At 41.9% G+C, this 13,515-nt stretch overlaps 2 protein-coding genes across 4 annotated transcripts; both read left to right on the top strand.

Annotated features, from left to right (window-relative positions):
- The first annotated feature begins 273 nt into the window (after window positions 1-273).
- Window positions 274-5,303, top strand: LOC105416586 (E3 ubiquitin-protein ligase RNF165). Its single transcript, XM_029843388.1, has 11 exons — window positions 274-295; window positions 1,219-1,362; window positions 1,753-1,804; window positions 2,239-2,680; window positions 2,805-2,884; window positions 2,977-3,030; window positions 3,113-3,161; window positions 3,432-3,499; window positions 3,603-3,721; window positions 3,808-3,907; window positions 4,103-5,303. Exons 2-11 carry the CDS (start codon window positions 1,229-1,231, stop codon window positions 4,172-4,174), a joined length of 1,170 nt encoding a protein of 389 aa, XP_029699248.1. The 5' UTR covers window positions 274-295; window positions 1,219-1,228; the 3' UTR covers window positions 4,175-5,303.
- A 544-nt stretch (window positions 5,304-5,847) lies between these two features.
- Window positions 5,848-13,207, top strand: LOC101061242 (histone acetyltransferase p300-like). Of its 3 annotated transcripts, XM_029843376.1 has the most exons (10): window positions 5,848-5,994; window positions 6,079-6,457; window positions 8,073-8,749; window positions 9,988-10,152; window positions 10,271-10,601; window positions 11,110-11,229; window positions 11,361-11,413; window positions 11,517-11,635; window positions 11,722-11,821; window positions 12,017-13,207. In XM_029843376.1, the coding sequence occupies exons 2-10, from the start codon at window positions 6,364-6,366 to the stop codon at window positions 12,086-12,088; spliced, it is 1,731 nt and encodes a 576-aa protein (XP_029699236.1). In that variant the 5' UTR covers window positions 5,848-5,994; window positions 6,079-6,363; the 3' UTR covers window positions 12,089-13,207. The 3 variants fall into 3 exon arrangements, with proteins under 3 accessions (XP_029699236.1, XP_029699243.1, XP_029699227.1); XM_029843383.1 differs by having other exon boundaries at window positions 5,848-6,457; window positions 11,110-11,223; XM_029843367.1 differs by having other exon boundaries at window positions 5,849-6,457.
- The last annotated feature ends 308 nt before the right edge of the window (window positions 13,208-13,515 follow it).

Genomic DNA, 13,515 nt, shown 5'->3' with positions numbered 1-13,515 from the left:
AAAGATTTTGTAATCTAATAACATTTATCAAGTTGATTGTCGGGTCCCACAATAAAATAGCCGTCTTCCGCGTGTTCAGCTCTGTCTTTTTTTTTTTTTTAAATAAAGTTGTTAAAAAAAAAAACTCGCACTTTGCCCCACGCACCCACAGCGGGAGGTTGTTCTCCAGCCTCGACAATCAAAACTCACCTAAGCAGCTTCAAATACAAAAATCAGCATTTTCGTTTATCAGACAAACGGTTTGTACCTTCCACTTTCCCGCAAAATGAAACACCATTGTGAGAAAGAGACTCAGGTCCGTTAACAAATGCGTTTTACTGTATACAATTGAAGTAAATTAACATTTTTTAAACATTAATAGCAAATGTTGCTATTGGCACTGAATCAAAATTTTCGTTTTTACTTAAACCGACTGTCCGAGGATTTTAACTAAGAAAAATACGTAACGTCAAAACATTTTCATCCAATATTCTGTCGCTTTGTAAAACTACTGATTATCTTTCATTATTATTGTTTTCTACATTATTAATAACAAAGTAAATTTCTTTGATTTGACTTTTGGCTCCACTGCTGTTCATTTACTGAGTCATTTTAATTTTGTTTTGCTCTTTTAATTTCGTTCTACTGTTCTGTACATGAGTAGCTTTATGCCACGTGACCCAGAAATCCCAACGCAAGCGTTGCAGTGTTACCCTGATACCTAAAGCTGGTTGTTTAGTTGCTATTTAACATTTAAAATGTACTGTGTAGTTTAATTACTTATCTTTATTTGTTGCCTATGCTCTATTTTTAAGTTAAGTTAAATGCGTGTATGATAGCGTCGGAAAGTGGAGGTAGTTCTGCGCATGCGCGCACCGCCGTTTTCCTGTTGGCCGGAGGTGAGCGGGAGGGAAAACTGCAATTTTAAAATTTACTCACGGATAAAATGGATCAGTGATTCTAGGTCGTTGTGAGTTAGTTTGTCCTAAGGGGGGGTTCGAAATGTGGATGAGATCGTTTGAATGTGTGCTATTTTTGCGCATTTGTTGTGTGATAAGTTAGCTAACTTGTGAATGGCTCACATGAACATGTCAGCGGCTCACATGAACATGTCAGCTTTACGAAGAATGGCAGCTTTTGTTGTGGCGTGACAATATCACCGCCAATATCCTCATCAGTATCATTTAATGAAATATAAAAGTCATTGTGGGTTGCGTGACATGTTATTTTCTTTCTCAGGCAATTGGAAATGGATTCCATCGACGGCTCCTTTGATTACAGTTTTAGTGTGGACAGTCCGACGGGTCTGAACCAGGGTTTCCTGCTCAACACCGACAACGCCACAGACTCCAATATGTACGGCGTTATCCCAGAAACACCCAGGTATCTGCTGGGTTCACCAAAAAGGGGGTCATCATGCAATAATAGATGTACACAAACTTCCCAGGTGATAGTGTGCTGAGTTTAGATGTTCTGGGGAAGTAGGAGCAAATATTCAGGAGCATAATATCTACACTTTAGCACACACGGAGACTTTTAAGAAGGCACAAAACAATGAGGGAAAGTTGAGGTATGGGAGTTGTAGCCCCTCCACGTGTTCAGACATTTCATGTTTAGGAATGAAGGGTCCTTTATGGAAATGAAACATTCTGCTGTTTCCCATTTTTATGTTAACAAAAGCATTTGAGAACACAAAAAAGCTGGAGGCCCTGAAGTAGATTAAACCAAACTGATAGGGTCTCTGAAACTAATGTAAATCTGTGTTTGATTCAGTCCACAGCCCAGCAAACGCAGGAGAAGTGACAGAGAAGAACATTTAAATCCAGTAAGTCTGTAGGTTATAGAAGTGTTCTGTCATAATTGACTGCAAAATTGATGATGATATTTCAAAAAGAGACTACTTTTTCTAGTTCCTAATGCTCTGTATTTAGCTGTTGACTGGCAACTCTGCTGTTTTAGTACTTCTGGATTTGGCTGCTGCTGTTGACATTGCTGATTTGTAGAACTTTAGTGACAATAAGACAGATTGTCTGTTGAACATGATCTTTTGAATGTGCTCTTGAGTCCTTTATTCAACCAAAATGATCATTTGGGAGTAATCAAGTGAACAAATAGGAACAGTTGGTTCCTATCAGCTGAGAATATTGGCCAAAGATAAGTTACGGGAGTTATTTACACCTTCTTAATTTAGGAATGTATTTTATTTTCAATGTAAAGCGTTTTAGTCGGTCATTTTAAATGTGCTGTTTTCCTTCTCAGGAGGCTGTCAGCAGCTCTTCTTCTGAAGAGCTGTTCTCCAGTGGGGAACGAAAGTCTCTGTGTTCACGCAAGCGCAGGTGCCTGGTTGCTGGGAGCAGAAAACGTAGCGTCAGCTTAACTGCATCACCAGAACAGAGAATTTTTGACCTTTCTCCAACTGTGAGGACTTTACCCGAGGAAAGCTACCTGTCATCTGCTTCCTCAACCTCCTCATCAGTAGTGGAGCTGGATGTTCAGGTGGTGGATTCTCCTGTGGCCAGTCCTTCCCCTGCAAACAGTCCCAGTCCCGAAGCTGACAGGACAAGGAGCTGGGAAAGTCTGACCATGTCAGCAGCCTCTTCAGCCTCACCGTTGCCAGCAGCTCTTCAGTCCGATTTTCTTTTCTCCCTTACTGATGTGGAGAGGAGGCAGCTCTGTGGGGGGCACGAAGAGAATTTAGCAGGTGAGGAAGGGCACGTTTGGTCCAGCAACCATTCACTCATTGTATTTATTCTACTGTGACTTGGATTTAACAGTAGTGGTAGAAGAACCTCCAACAATAATAGTTTGGTGGCTTTGTTTTGCAGCAGTGACAGAAATCCTTGACAGAAGTCACGCTCGCCTGGAACAGGAGCAGGCAGACGAAGAGTTTGCTCGATATTTGCAGGTAGGAAGATGTGCCACCTATAGAGGTTGGCTGGACTGAAAGAACACAGTTGGACAGAGTGAACATGTATCTGATTCTTTCTTGTCCTTAAGGCCCAGTTTGATGAAGAGCAAGCCAGCTCTCGCCAGCAGCAGAGGTCATATAGGGTAAGACCTGAGTCTGAACCGTGCTGTACATTGCAATATCATGCAGAATTTCAATTTCCTTTTAACCTTTTTTTCTGCACAGTACCACAGATCTGTCCATCACAACCTACGGCAGAGAGAACCTCAAAACAGTGAGTAAATAAAGACAGCTTTACGACATTTACACAGCACACATCTATGTATACATTTATTTGGTGTTAGTTACATCAGCTGCTAGCAAAAACATACTTTTAATCTATCATTATTTTCCTTCTGCTCTTGTATAAGTATTGGAAAGTTTTTACAACACTGACAGCTGCTGCGACATGCAGAAAGAATTTAAATCAATGCATTTTTTGAAATTTAAGATCGAGGATGTATGACCAGCATGTTGATCTAACCTTTGTTTGCTCATCTGATTGGCTGGGAGGGAATAGGTGGCTTGGGCAGGTTCCCCCGCTCTCAAGATCCTCTGGAAGGTGATTACGAGGTGCGTACACGAACAGCTCTGGGCTCATATTCACCATTCAGGCATCTGGATCCAGTGTGCCGAACTAAACAAGAAGCACAGTAACATCTATTTACTCTTTCAGGCCCTCCTGCAGTTTGAGGAGCAACAGGGTGCAGTCGTGGTCAGAAGTCTTAGTTCACAGGAAATTTCAAGATTTCCCACCAAAAAATTTGGGAGTGGCACCTGTGCAGGAAGCGCTGTGTGAGTTGGACTGTTATTGAATAGTGTGTCTGTATGGAGGCGCGCCGCTGCGGATGCTGACTCCTCCTCTGCTGATTGACTGACAGGTGTAACGTTTGCTTATGTGATTATACTGATGGGGAGACGCTGAGGACCCTGCCGTGCCTCCACAGCTATCACAGGGACTGTATTGACCACTGGCTCAAAGTAAGACATACTTAATGGATATACATGGTGACAAAGTGGAGCTCAGCAAGATGTTGCAGCATTTATTTCCCAGACTTTACAAATGTACCATATGAAGCCCTTACATCCCATTTACTCAGCCTCATTAGTCAGCATTAATAAAGAGATTGAACGTTTAATCCGTTGATACTGATATCGGTGTTCTCTACCTCGCAGGATAACCCAGTATGCCCAGTCTGCCGGACCGACCTGACTGACAGCGAAACCCTACACACCCAACACAGTTGACATTAAACAATGTCTTTAAAGGGCAATTCAACCCTTTAAAAAAAACACTTTTATTTGATGTCAAATTTTTAAAGATTTTTTTCTCCTAGGTTTTTCCCCTTGTATTTTGTTAGCATTTTATTCAGTCCTTGGTTTTTGACCTCCAACACCCCCAGTGAGCCCAAATCCTTAATCTGCTCTGGATTCTGTAATTACTTTTTTAAAATGGTCCTGAACATCAGTCCATTCAACATGTCTTTAGTAATAAACCAAAAATAAATCAAAATGTGGCAAATGGTTTAAATGAAGTCTACCACATTTTAGGAACCCCTTGAATGAAAGAGATCCCCACTGTCCACTCCATAGAGCTGATGACATGCATCCTGTGTACTTCATGAAAGAAGTTTATTTACTGCCTCGGCTTGTGGTAAGAGTTGATCACAAAATGGTATTTAGACTGGAAATTGAGTTAAAGTCAGTTTGGTCCTGATTGTTACGTGCGGTGTCCTACAGGGGTCAGTCTTGGGCCCCGAGTAGCTCATCTTATCCATTCATTCAACTTCTGTGAACCGCTGACTCCTACTACTGGTTTCTTCCCAGCAGGAACACCCAGGACACAAACAGCCTAATGTACCTATTTCTATACCTTTATGTGTCACTGTGTCTGTATATTGACTGTCAAGCGTGTCACATGCTATAATTGTTTGCTTTGGAAATGGTCCCATAATCAAGAAGGTCAAAATGTGAAACCCAGCTCTGAACTAATGAATTGTTTAAAGGCTCGTATGTCTTCCTTCGCTTCTTTTTTTTTTTTTTTTTTTTTTTTTGAAAACCAAAATTGCTGATTGTGGATTTTCATAAAACATTTTTTCTCCCAGTAATCAAAGGGGATCTTGTTGATTTCTGGGTAAAAGAACAAAACTTATAAATCCACTCCACTGCAGATTGGCAAGGCTCACACATCTGGGTTTGGACGGCCAAAAAATATAAAAGGCTCCCGTGATGGTGTTTCCTACTTTGACTGTATCAATGGTTGATATTGCTAATAAATAACTGGTTTTAATATTTAGACTGACCAATTATTTTGTTGATATGTGACTCAAATGCTCTTCCCTGTTTGCAACATTAAAGCAACTTATTCTGAGAGGGACCTAACCTTCCTTTGCTTATTGTGCCAGATTTCCATTTGGAAAACATTGAAACTGGGAAGAATGGAGGTTTACATGTAATGGGATAAAGTGTATCTTCACATAATAAATGATGCAGATGTGTAAAATCCTAATGAATCTGCAGAACGGCAGATAATTGCCAGTAAATCTAAGGTGAAATACAGTTTATATTCATTAAGATAATCAACACATGGTTACCATGAGAGTGGGTAGATGGTAAAATGGTTAATTAAGATGCAGCATTTCCAGATTTCAAATCTGACATGTTCTTGACATTGCTGGTAACACAACCAAGGCTGCAGCTCACAATGGCAAAGATATATTAGGCTGTAAAGGGATGGAACAGATTTCTATTGTTTAAAAAAAATATATATATAAAAATCAATTGAATTGAACTGAAATGTTCCCTTTTCTTGCCTCTCACAAGTGAACAAAATTGTAACCTCCCACTAGTTTTAAGCAATACATTTTCCAGGTGTTTCCATTGTTTGACTCTACTTAAATAGCTCTTTCCCCTAAAATAACCCCCCCTCCCAAAAAAAAGCCCACCTGGCAGTTACATCTTACTTCTTGATGTGATTCAACTTTGTTTTGCGCCTCCAAAAACGAAAGTCCACACTTCTTTCATTTCATTAGATTTTTTACCAGCACAGTTCCGCATGCAGAAACATTGTAAGTGCTTTTCTTGACCGCGACTGTTCCACCAAGTGTGCGTTCTTTTATTTTAGTTTTAAATCGGCGATCTCTCATCCTTAGAGGCCACCAGCAGAACCACCATCACTTCGCAGGCAAACAAGCCGCCTGTGCCCGACATTATCCCCATCCACACACCGCTGGCGAGGAGGTCGATATACGCCGAGGCTGAAATCGAGAGGCGAACCTAGGGAAAGAGGAGTAATTTGTACACGGGACTTTCCCCCTCTTAGTACCCCAAAAGGAGGGGGAAAAGTCGCAATATTGGAATCGAAGAGGAATGTGCTTCTAAGGGCGTGAAAACGCCTGAAATTGTGGATACTTTATATATTTTTATTTCGAAAAAATATGGCCGAGAACGTTCTGGACTCTGGCCCGCCTTCAGCCAAGAGGCCTAAACTCTCCTCTCCGGCACTTTCCGCCTCTGCCAGCGATGGAAATGGTGAGTATTATTTCGTTATATCATTTGTTACACCGTGGATCTTTAAGTTTGGTATTTTTCGCTTGGTTTGGTCCACTTGGAATTGGAAGAAGATGCACGATTACTTCTCTGTTTTTGTCGTAGCTCGCTAATGTTAGCTTGCTAGTATACAGTGTCGGACGTGAAGAAGAGCTTCCCCAGTTAGCTCGTTTGCTAAAAGCCATTTTAGCCGAAGGTAGCCGCGTAGCTGCGAGCTGCTCGGCTAACAGAATTCGGGTCCTACGGTGACGGTCCCGTGTGTAATGGCTACTTTAGGTGGACCCATAATAACCTTAATGGCCCACCTAACTTGTGGCAAACTTTATTGGGGTTTTCGATGGTGACATAGTGACTGGTAGCTCCCACAAGCACTCTGCTGGTGTTTTAGCTTTGTGGTTTCTAATACCTTCAACAATCAGTTGTGATGTCCCATCATATCCGCTCTCCAGCAGTTATTGATAGTGAAATCAAAAATTGCCAGCCGTGGTGAGGAAAGCCTTGCGGGAGTGCTAAATTTAGACCCGCCGGCCTGAATGATTGTTGAAATCAAATTGCCATTGTCGGTGTATGTTTTTGTGCATGGCGTGTGACAGCAGCTGGAATAGTGGCCTGCGAATAAAAATGTGCACCATTGATGGGGCTTTTGGCAGCTTAAACGTGCACTGAGGTTTGCAACACATTCGCGACCATCACGACAGTGGAACCAGTGTGGGTTAAGTTGTGCTCTGTATCCATGGAAAGGGCTGCTGGACAGGTTCAATAATCGGACCGTGCACATATGTGTGTTATATCCTGTGATTTGTCTCTATTTATTTGTGCATATTGAGGATGAAATGGAGCGAGACCACAAACTACCGGGTTGATCTTCAGTACGCTACAAGCATGCTGAGGATCGATATACCTGTTGTATATTAATCATCACAAAAGAGCAACTAATGACTTCCATTATTTAGTAGCATGAATCTCAGCCGGGTGACTTGCTGTTAAATGGCATCAGATCAAAGTGGCATCGTCTTTATTTGATATGGCAGAACACATAAAACATGTACTTCTGTAATGGAAATGGAATGGAAGCAAAAATGTTTAGCTTCCATCATATAAAATGACCATTTAGTGAAATATATATTTAGTTGTAAGAAGTCAACTCGGAGTAGCAAAGAGAGAAATCTCAGCACCCGGGCTTCTGTCCTGAGATGCAAACAAGCATGAAAACTCTGTTATGTTCATGTTATGGATGCAGATCAGCAGAGAACACATGCATTTTTGCAGATTGCTCTCAGTTTTCTGGCTTTATATCTCTATGAAACGGTCCATGTGTCATTTTGGTCAGAACCTTTACTGGTCCCCGTATATCTTGAGAGGAATACATGTTAGAACTCAGACCTGTTGTCCTTGAGTAAACGTGGTTCGTTTCTAAACAGAGAAAATAAATGGTCACACCTGTAAACACCTTTTTAATGCTGAACGTGGAATTGGGTTTGAGCTCATACTGACATCTAAAGGATTATCCCATTTTAATGTGGCGGTGGGCCTTGTTCTCTTTTCCCAGGTTGAAATTTTGCCTTTTTAAAATGACTTTTTCTTCCCCCCTTTCCAGAGTTTGGCTCGTTTTTGCAACTGGAGTGCGATCTCCCAGATGAGCTGATTAGCTCAAATGAGCCAGGACTTGTTAATGGTGGGGATCTCAGCCAGTTGCACGACGCACTGGGACCAGGACCTGCTGTGCTGGGTCCCGGTGGAGGTAATGGAGGAGTGGGAGCGATGGGTCTCGGACTTGGACCTGGAGGTGGTCCTGGAAGTCAAGATGCTGTGGCCAAGCATAAACAGCTGTCTGAACTTTTACGTTCTGGACCTCCCACCTCAGCCCAACAAGGACATCAAGGAGCCATGGGTAGCCCCGGTGGCGCTGCACACATGGGGCAACACTTGGCAAATATGAAGGCATCGTCTGGGCAGGGTCCTCCTCAAATGATGGGCCAGGGGCAGCAGCAGCATCTCTCTCCTCAGCAGCAGGCCAACATGATGCAGCAGAATGCTGCAGCTGGAATGATGGGCGGCATGAACAGAGCCATGATGGGCACACAACAGAAAGGCAATAATGGACAGCAGCAGCCGGGCATGATGGGGAACCAAGTGATGAACGGCTCCCCCAGAATGGGCTTTGGAAATCAGGGGATGGGTGGCAACACCAACTTGTTAGCTGAGACCCTGCAGCAGCAGGGCCCTGGGGGCCAGGGGGGCATGAGAGGACAGCAACCTGGACCCATGAACAAGGTAGGATTCTTGGGAATTCAGCACGCGCATATGAAGTCTATTTACATTTAAATGTAATCATGACAGTAATTTGGAATGAATTTTTAGGCTTTAATTGGTTCAATTTATGGCAGCAAATTCTGTTAAGAGTTAGTGGCCACAATAAAAATGTAACTTTGGTGAGTAAGTAGTTACAGCATAAGCTTTCTGGCTCTCTTTGAATATTGGGAAGCATCACATTAATATTAGAGTTGACATTTTGTCAGTGATTGTAAAGCTCCCTTCTATTTTGATTTAAAACAGGTAAATAATGAGTTTAAAACATACATGTTTCATGTCAGCATCTCCTGTTTTTTTTTTTGTTTTTTTTCTTTAAGAATATACATTGATTTATTATAGACCTAAGTATATCTTACACTTTTCCCTTTAGGTTTGGAGCCAGAATTTTAATTGCATTAGATTCTTCACTGCTGTTAGAGGTTGAAATATATGTGTCCCATATGAATTTAACAGCATAGGCTCCAACACAGTCCTTTATTTGGTTTTCAGGCGTCGAAGCCAAAACCTGATGATGTAAATGTGTTTATGCATGTGGCTCAGAATGCTTACATCAGTAAAGCTCAACACTTTTTAAAATAATAATTCTTATAATTGAAGTAACACAAATTTCCAGAGTTGAAAATCGCCAGATTTACTCTTCCTGGGGGCTCAAACCTCTCTTCAATCGTACCTTCACTGGAGTGCAAACGTTTTTTTTGGTTTGTTTTTGAACATCGAGCCAGCTCAATGTTGGGCTCAAGCTTGGTAATTGATTGTGGGTTTAGTGCTAATTAATGCTAATTATGATTGATGGGTTACCATGAGGTATAATTGTTATTGTTTTCTTGGATCAGACTGAAAAGTGACCTCTTATATTAAGAGCATCATGTATTTTCATCATGCCATAGTTTTAGAGAACATAAAAAACATTAGAGCCCGTCCTCGTGTGATTATTTGAAAGTTCCGGCCTTTAGGCAGAGTTGGGGTTAAGGGTTATTATTTTTGTATTGATTCAGATGTAATGGTGCCTGAATTTGACAAATTCTTTGATAGGAAGTACTCATGAGCAATATAAACATAAAAGCCCAGCGCTGTTCCCATTTAGAAAACACAAACTGGCCATTGTTAGCAGCCAGATGTTTAACTGTTGTAGTGATAGAGGTCTTGGAAACCTTGGCTTTAATCATTATTCACTGTTCTTTGCATTTTGTCCTTTCCAGATGGGCATGATGGGAAACCCAGGAGGGCCTTTTGGTGGTCCATACCAATCGCAGGGAAATCAGGGGCTGGGCCCCCAGCTCCAGAATAAAGGTCCAATGGCCAACAACCTGGCTCAGTTCAACGTGGACAAGAAGAATCAGGCCATGCAAGGAATGGCTGCAATGGTAGGGACCCAATACTTACTGTCTGAGAACCTGCTCAAGTCCTATGCCAACGTGAGCACTACACTTCTTTTGCAGAGCATTCATTCACCTTTCTACGTATTCTTTCACCACTCACCAGGGATCCCAGCAGTCACAGACGGGTGTGGGTGGTCCCTCTGGCGCACCTGTCGGGGGCGCTCCAGGGATGGTGCCCAACAGTCAGGCAGGTCTGGTGGGGCCAGGTACCCAGGTTTCTGCAGCACCGGCTGCAGCGGGTGCACCTCCCACAGCTGATCCTGAGAAGCACAAGCTAATTCAGCAGCAGCTGGTGCTCCTTCTTCATGCCCACAAGTGCCAACGGCGGGAGCAGGCCAACGGTGAAGTTCGGCAATGCAACCTGCCCCACTGTCGCACCATGAAAAATGTCCTCAACCACATGACTCACTGCCAGGCTGGCAAATCCTGTCAGGGTGAGTAAAGGAGAAACTATCTTTCTGCACTCACTGGATAAATAAAGGCATTTATTTGACAAAGATCTGCGTATTATTAGAGTTTGGATAGTTGGGCGTGAAGTGATTAATCAAAAATAACAAAACGCGCAGGTTTAAAGGTGGTTTTCTGTTAACATGGAAGGATTATTTTGGACAAGACATTGTGCAGAAGACGATGACTAAAGGAGTCAAGATCATTCTGATAATTATAACGTCGCTACCTGTAGGTAAAAGGAAATATTGACATTGAAATAAAGAGATGGTCCACAATCTTGTATTGTAGTAATGCTAGAGAGATTTGAGTACAGACTTATTGGGGCAGCCTGAGATAAGGTGTTTGCGTTACACGATCGGCCAGTTCATTCATGATGGGAAACTGACAGCATGAATTTTCATTCTTGATCAGCCCGCTTTGATTTTTTTTCCCTCTCATTTGCAACAACTGTTCTGCAACCCTTTACATCTTAATACTTCTTTTTATCACCAGTTGCCCATTGTGCATCATCACGACAGATCATCTCCCACTGGAAGAACTGCACGAGGCATGACTGTCCGGTCTGCCTGCCCCTCAAGAATGCTGGGGACAAGAGGAACCCGCAGTGTGAGTGTCTGTATCTGACCAGTGCTATATACTTATTTCATTCTTTCCACATTACACATACAAATATGTTAGAATTGTTTGGTCATTATTTATTTGAGTTATTTCTGAAATGAACAAGCTAATTGAAAACTTCACAGGTGGCTTGGGCAGGTTCCCCCGCTCTCAAGATCCTCTGGAAGGTGATTACGAGGTGCGTACACGAACAGCTCTGGGCTCATATTCACCATTCAGGCATCTGGATCCAGTGTGCCGAACTAAACAAGAAGCACAGTAACATCTATTTACTCTTTCAGGCCCTCCTGCAGTTTGAGGAGCAACAGGGTGCAGTCGTGGTCAGAAGTCTTAGTTCACAGGAAATTTCAAGATTTCCCACCAAAAAATTTGGGAGTGGCACCTGTGCAGGAAGCGCTGTGTGAGTTGGACTGTTATTGAATAGTGTGTCTGTATGGAGGCGCGCCACTGCGGATGCTGACTCCTCCTCTGCTGATTGACTGACAGGTGTAACGTTTGCTTATGTGATTATACTGATGGGGAGACGCTGAGGACCCTGCCGTGCCTCCACAGCTATCACAGGGACTGTATTGACCACTGGCTCAAAGTAAGACATACTTAATGGATATACATGGTGACAAAGTGGAGCTCAGCAAGATGTTGCAGCATTTATTTCCCAGACTTTACAAATGTACCATATGAAGCCCTTACATCCCATTTACTCAGCCTCATTAGTCAGCATTAATAAAGAGATTGAACGTTTAATCCGTTGATACTGATATCGGTGTTCTCTACCTCGCAGGATAACCCAGTATGCCCAGTCTGCCGGACCGACCTGACTGACAGCGAAACCCTACACACCCAACACAGTTGACATTAAACAATGTCTTTAAAGGGCAATTCAACCCTTTAAAAAAAACACTTTTATTTGATGTCAAATTTTTTTCTCCTAGGTTTTTCCCCTTGTATTTTGTTAGCATTTTATTCAGTCCTTGGTTTTTGACCTCCAACACCCCCAGTGAGCCCAAATCCTTAATCTGCTCTGGATTCTGTAATTACTTTTTTTAAAATGCTGCTCTAAAATGGTCCTGAACATCAGTCCATTCAACATGTCTTTAGTAATAAACCAAAAATAAATCAAAATGTGGCAAATGGTTTAAATGAAGTCTACCACATTTTAGGAACCCCTTGAATGAAAGAGATCCCCACTGTCCACTCCATAGAGCTGATGACATGCATCCTGTGTACTTCATGAAAGAAGTTTATTTACTGCCTCGGCTTGTGGTAAGAGTTGATCACAAAATGGTATTTAGACTGGAAATTGAGTTAAAGTCAGTTTGGTCCTGATTGTTACGTGCGGTGTCCTACAGGGGTCAGTCTTGGGCCCCGAGTAGCTCATCTTATCCATTCATTCAACTTCTGTGAACCGCTGACTCCTACTACTGGTTTCTTCCCAGCAGGAACACCCAGGACACAAACAGCCTAATGTACCTATTTCTATACCTTTATGTGTCACTGTGTCTGTATATTGACTGTCAAGCGTGTCACATGCTATAATTGTTTGCTTTGGAAATGGTCCCATAATCAAGAAGGTCAAAATGTGAAACCCAGCTCTCAACTAATGAATTGTTTAAAGGCTCGTATGTCTTCCTTCGCTTCTTTTTTTTTTTTAAAACCAAAATTGCTGATTGTGGATTTTCATAAAACATTTTTTCTCCCAGTAATCAAAGGGGATCTTGTTGATTTCTGGGTAAAAGAACAAAACTTATAAATCCACTCCACTGCAGATTGGCAAGGCTCACACATCTGGGTTTGGACGGCCCAAAAATATAAAAGGCTCCCGTGATGGTGTTTCCTACTTTGACTGTATCAATGGTTGATATTGCTAATAAATAACTGGTTTTAATATTTAGACTGACCAATTATTTTGTTGATATGTGACTCAAATGCTCTTCCCTGTTTGCAACATTAAAGCAACTTATTCTGAGAGGGACCTAACCTTCCTTTGCTTATTGTGCCAGATTTCCATTTGGAAAACATTGAAACTGGGAAGAATGGAGGTTTACATGTAATGGGATAAAGTGTATCTTCACATAATAAATGATGCAGATGTGTAAAATCCTAATGAATCTGCAGAACGGCAGATAATTGCCAGTAAATCTAAGGTGAAATACAGTTTATATTCATTAAGATAATCAACACATGGTTACCATGAGAGTGGGTAGATGGTAAAATGGTTAATTAAGATGCAGCATTTCCAGATTTCAAATCTGACATGTTCTTGACATTGCTGGTAACATA

Source organism: Takifugu rubripes, chromosome 1, assembly GCF_901000725.2.
Source record: "Takifugu rubripes chromosome 1, fTakRub1.2, whole genome shotgun sequence".
Classification (NCBI taxonomy): domain Eukaryota; kingdom Metazoa; phylum Chordata; class Actinopteri; order Tetraodontiformes; family Tetraodontidae; genus Takifugu; species Takifugu rubripes.
This window is presented reverse-complemented; position numbering and strand designations above follow the sequence as displayed.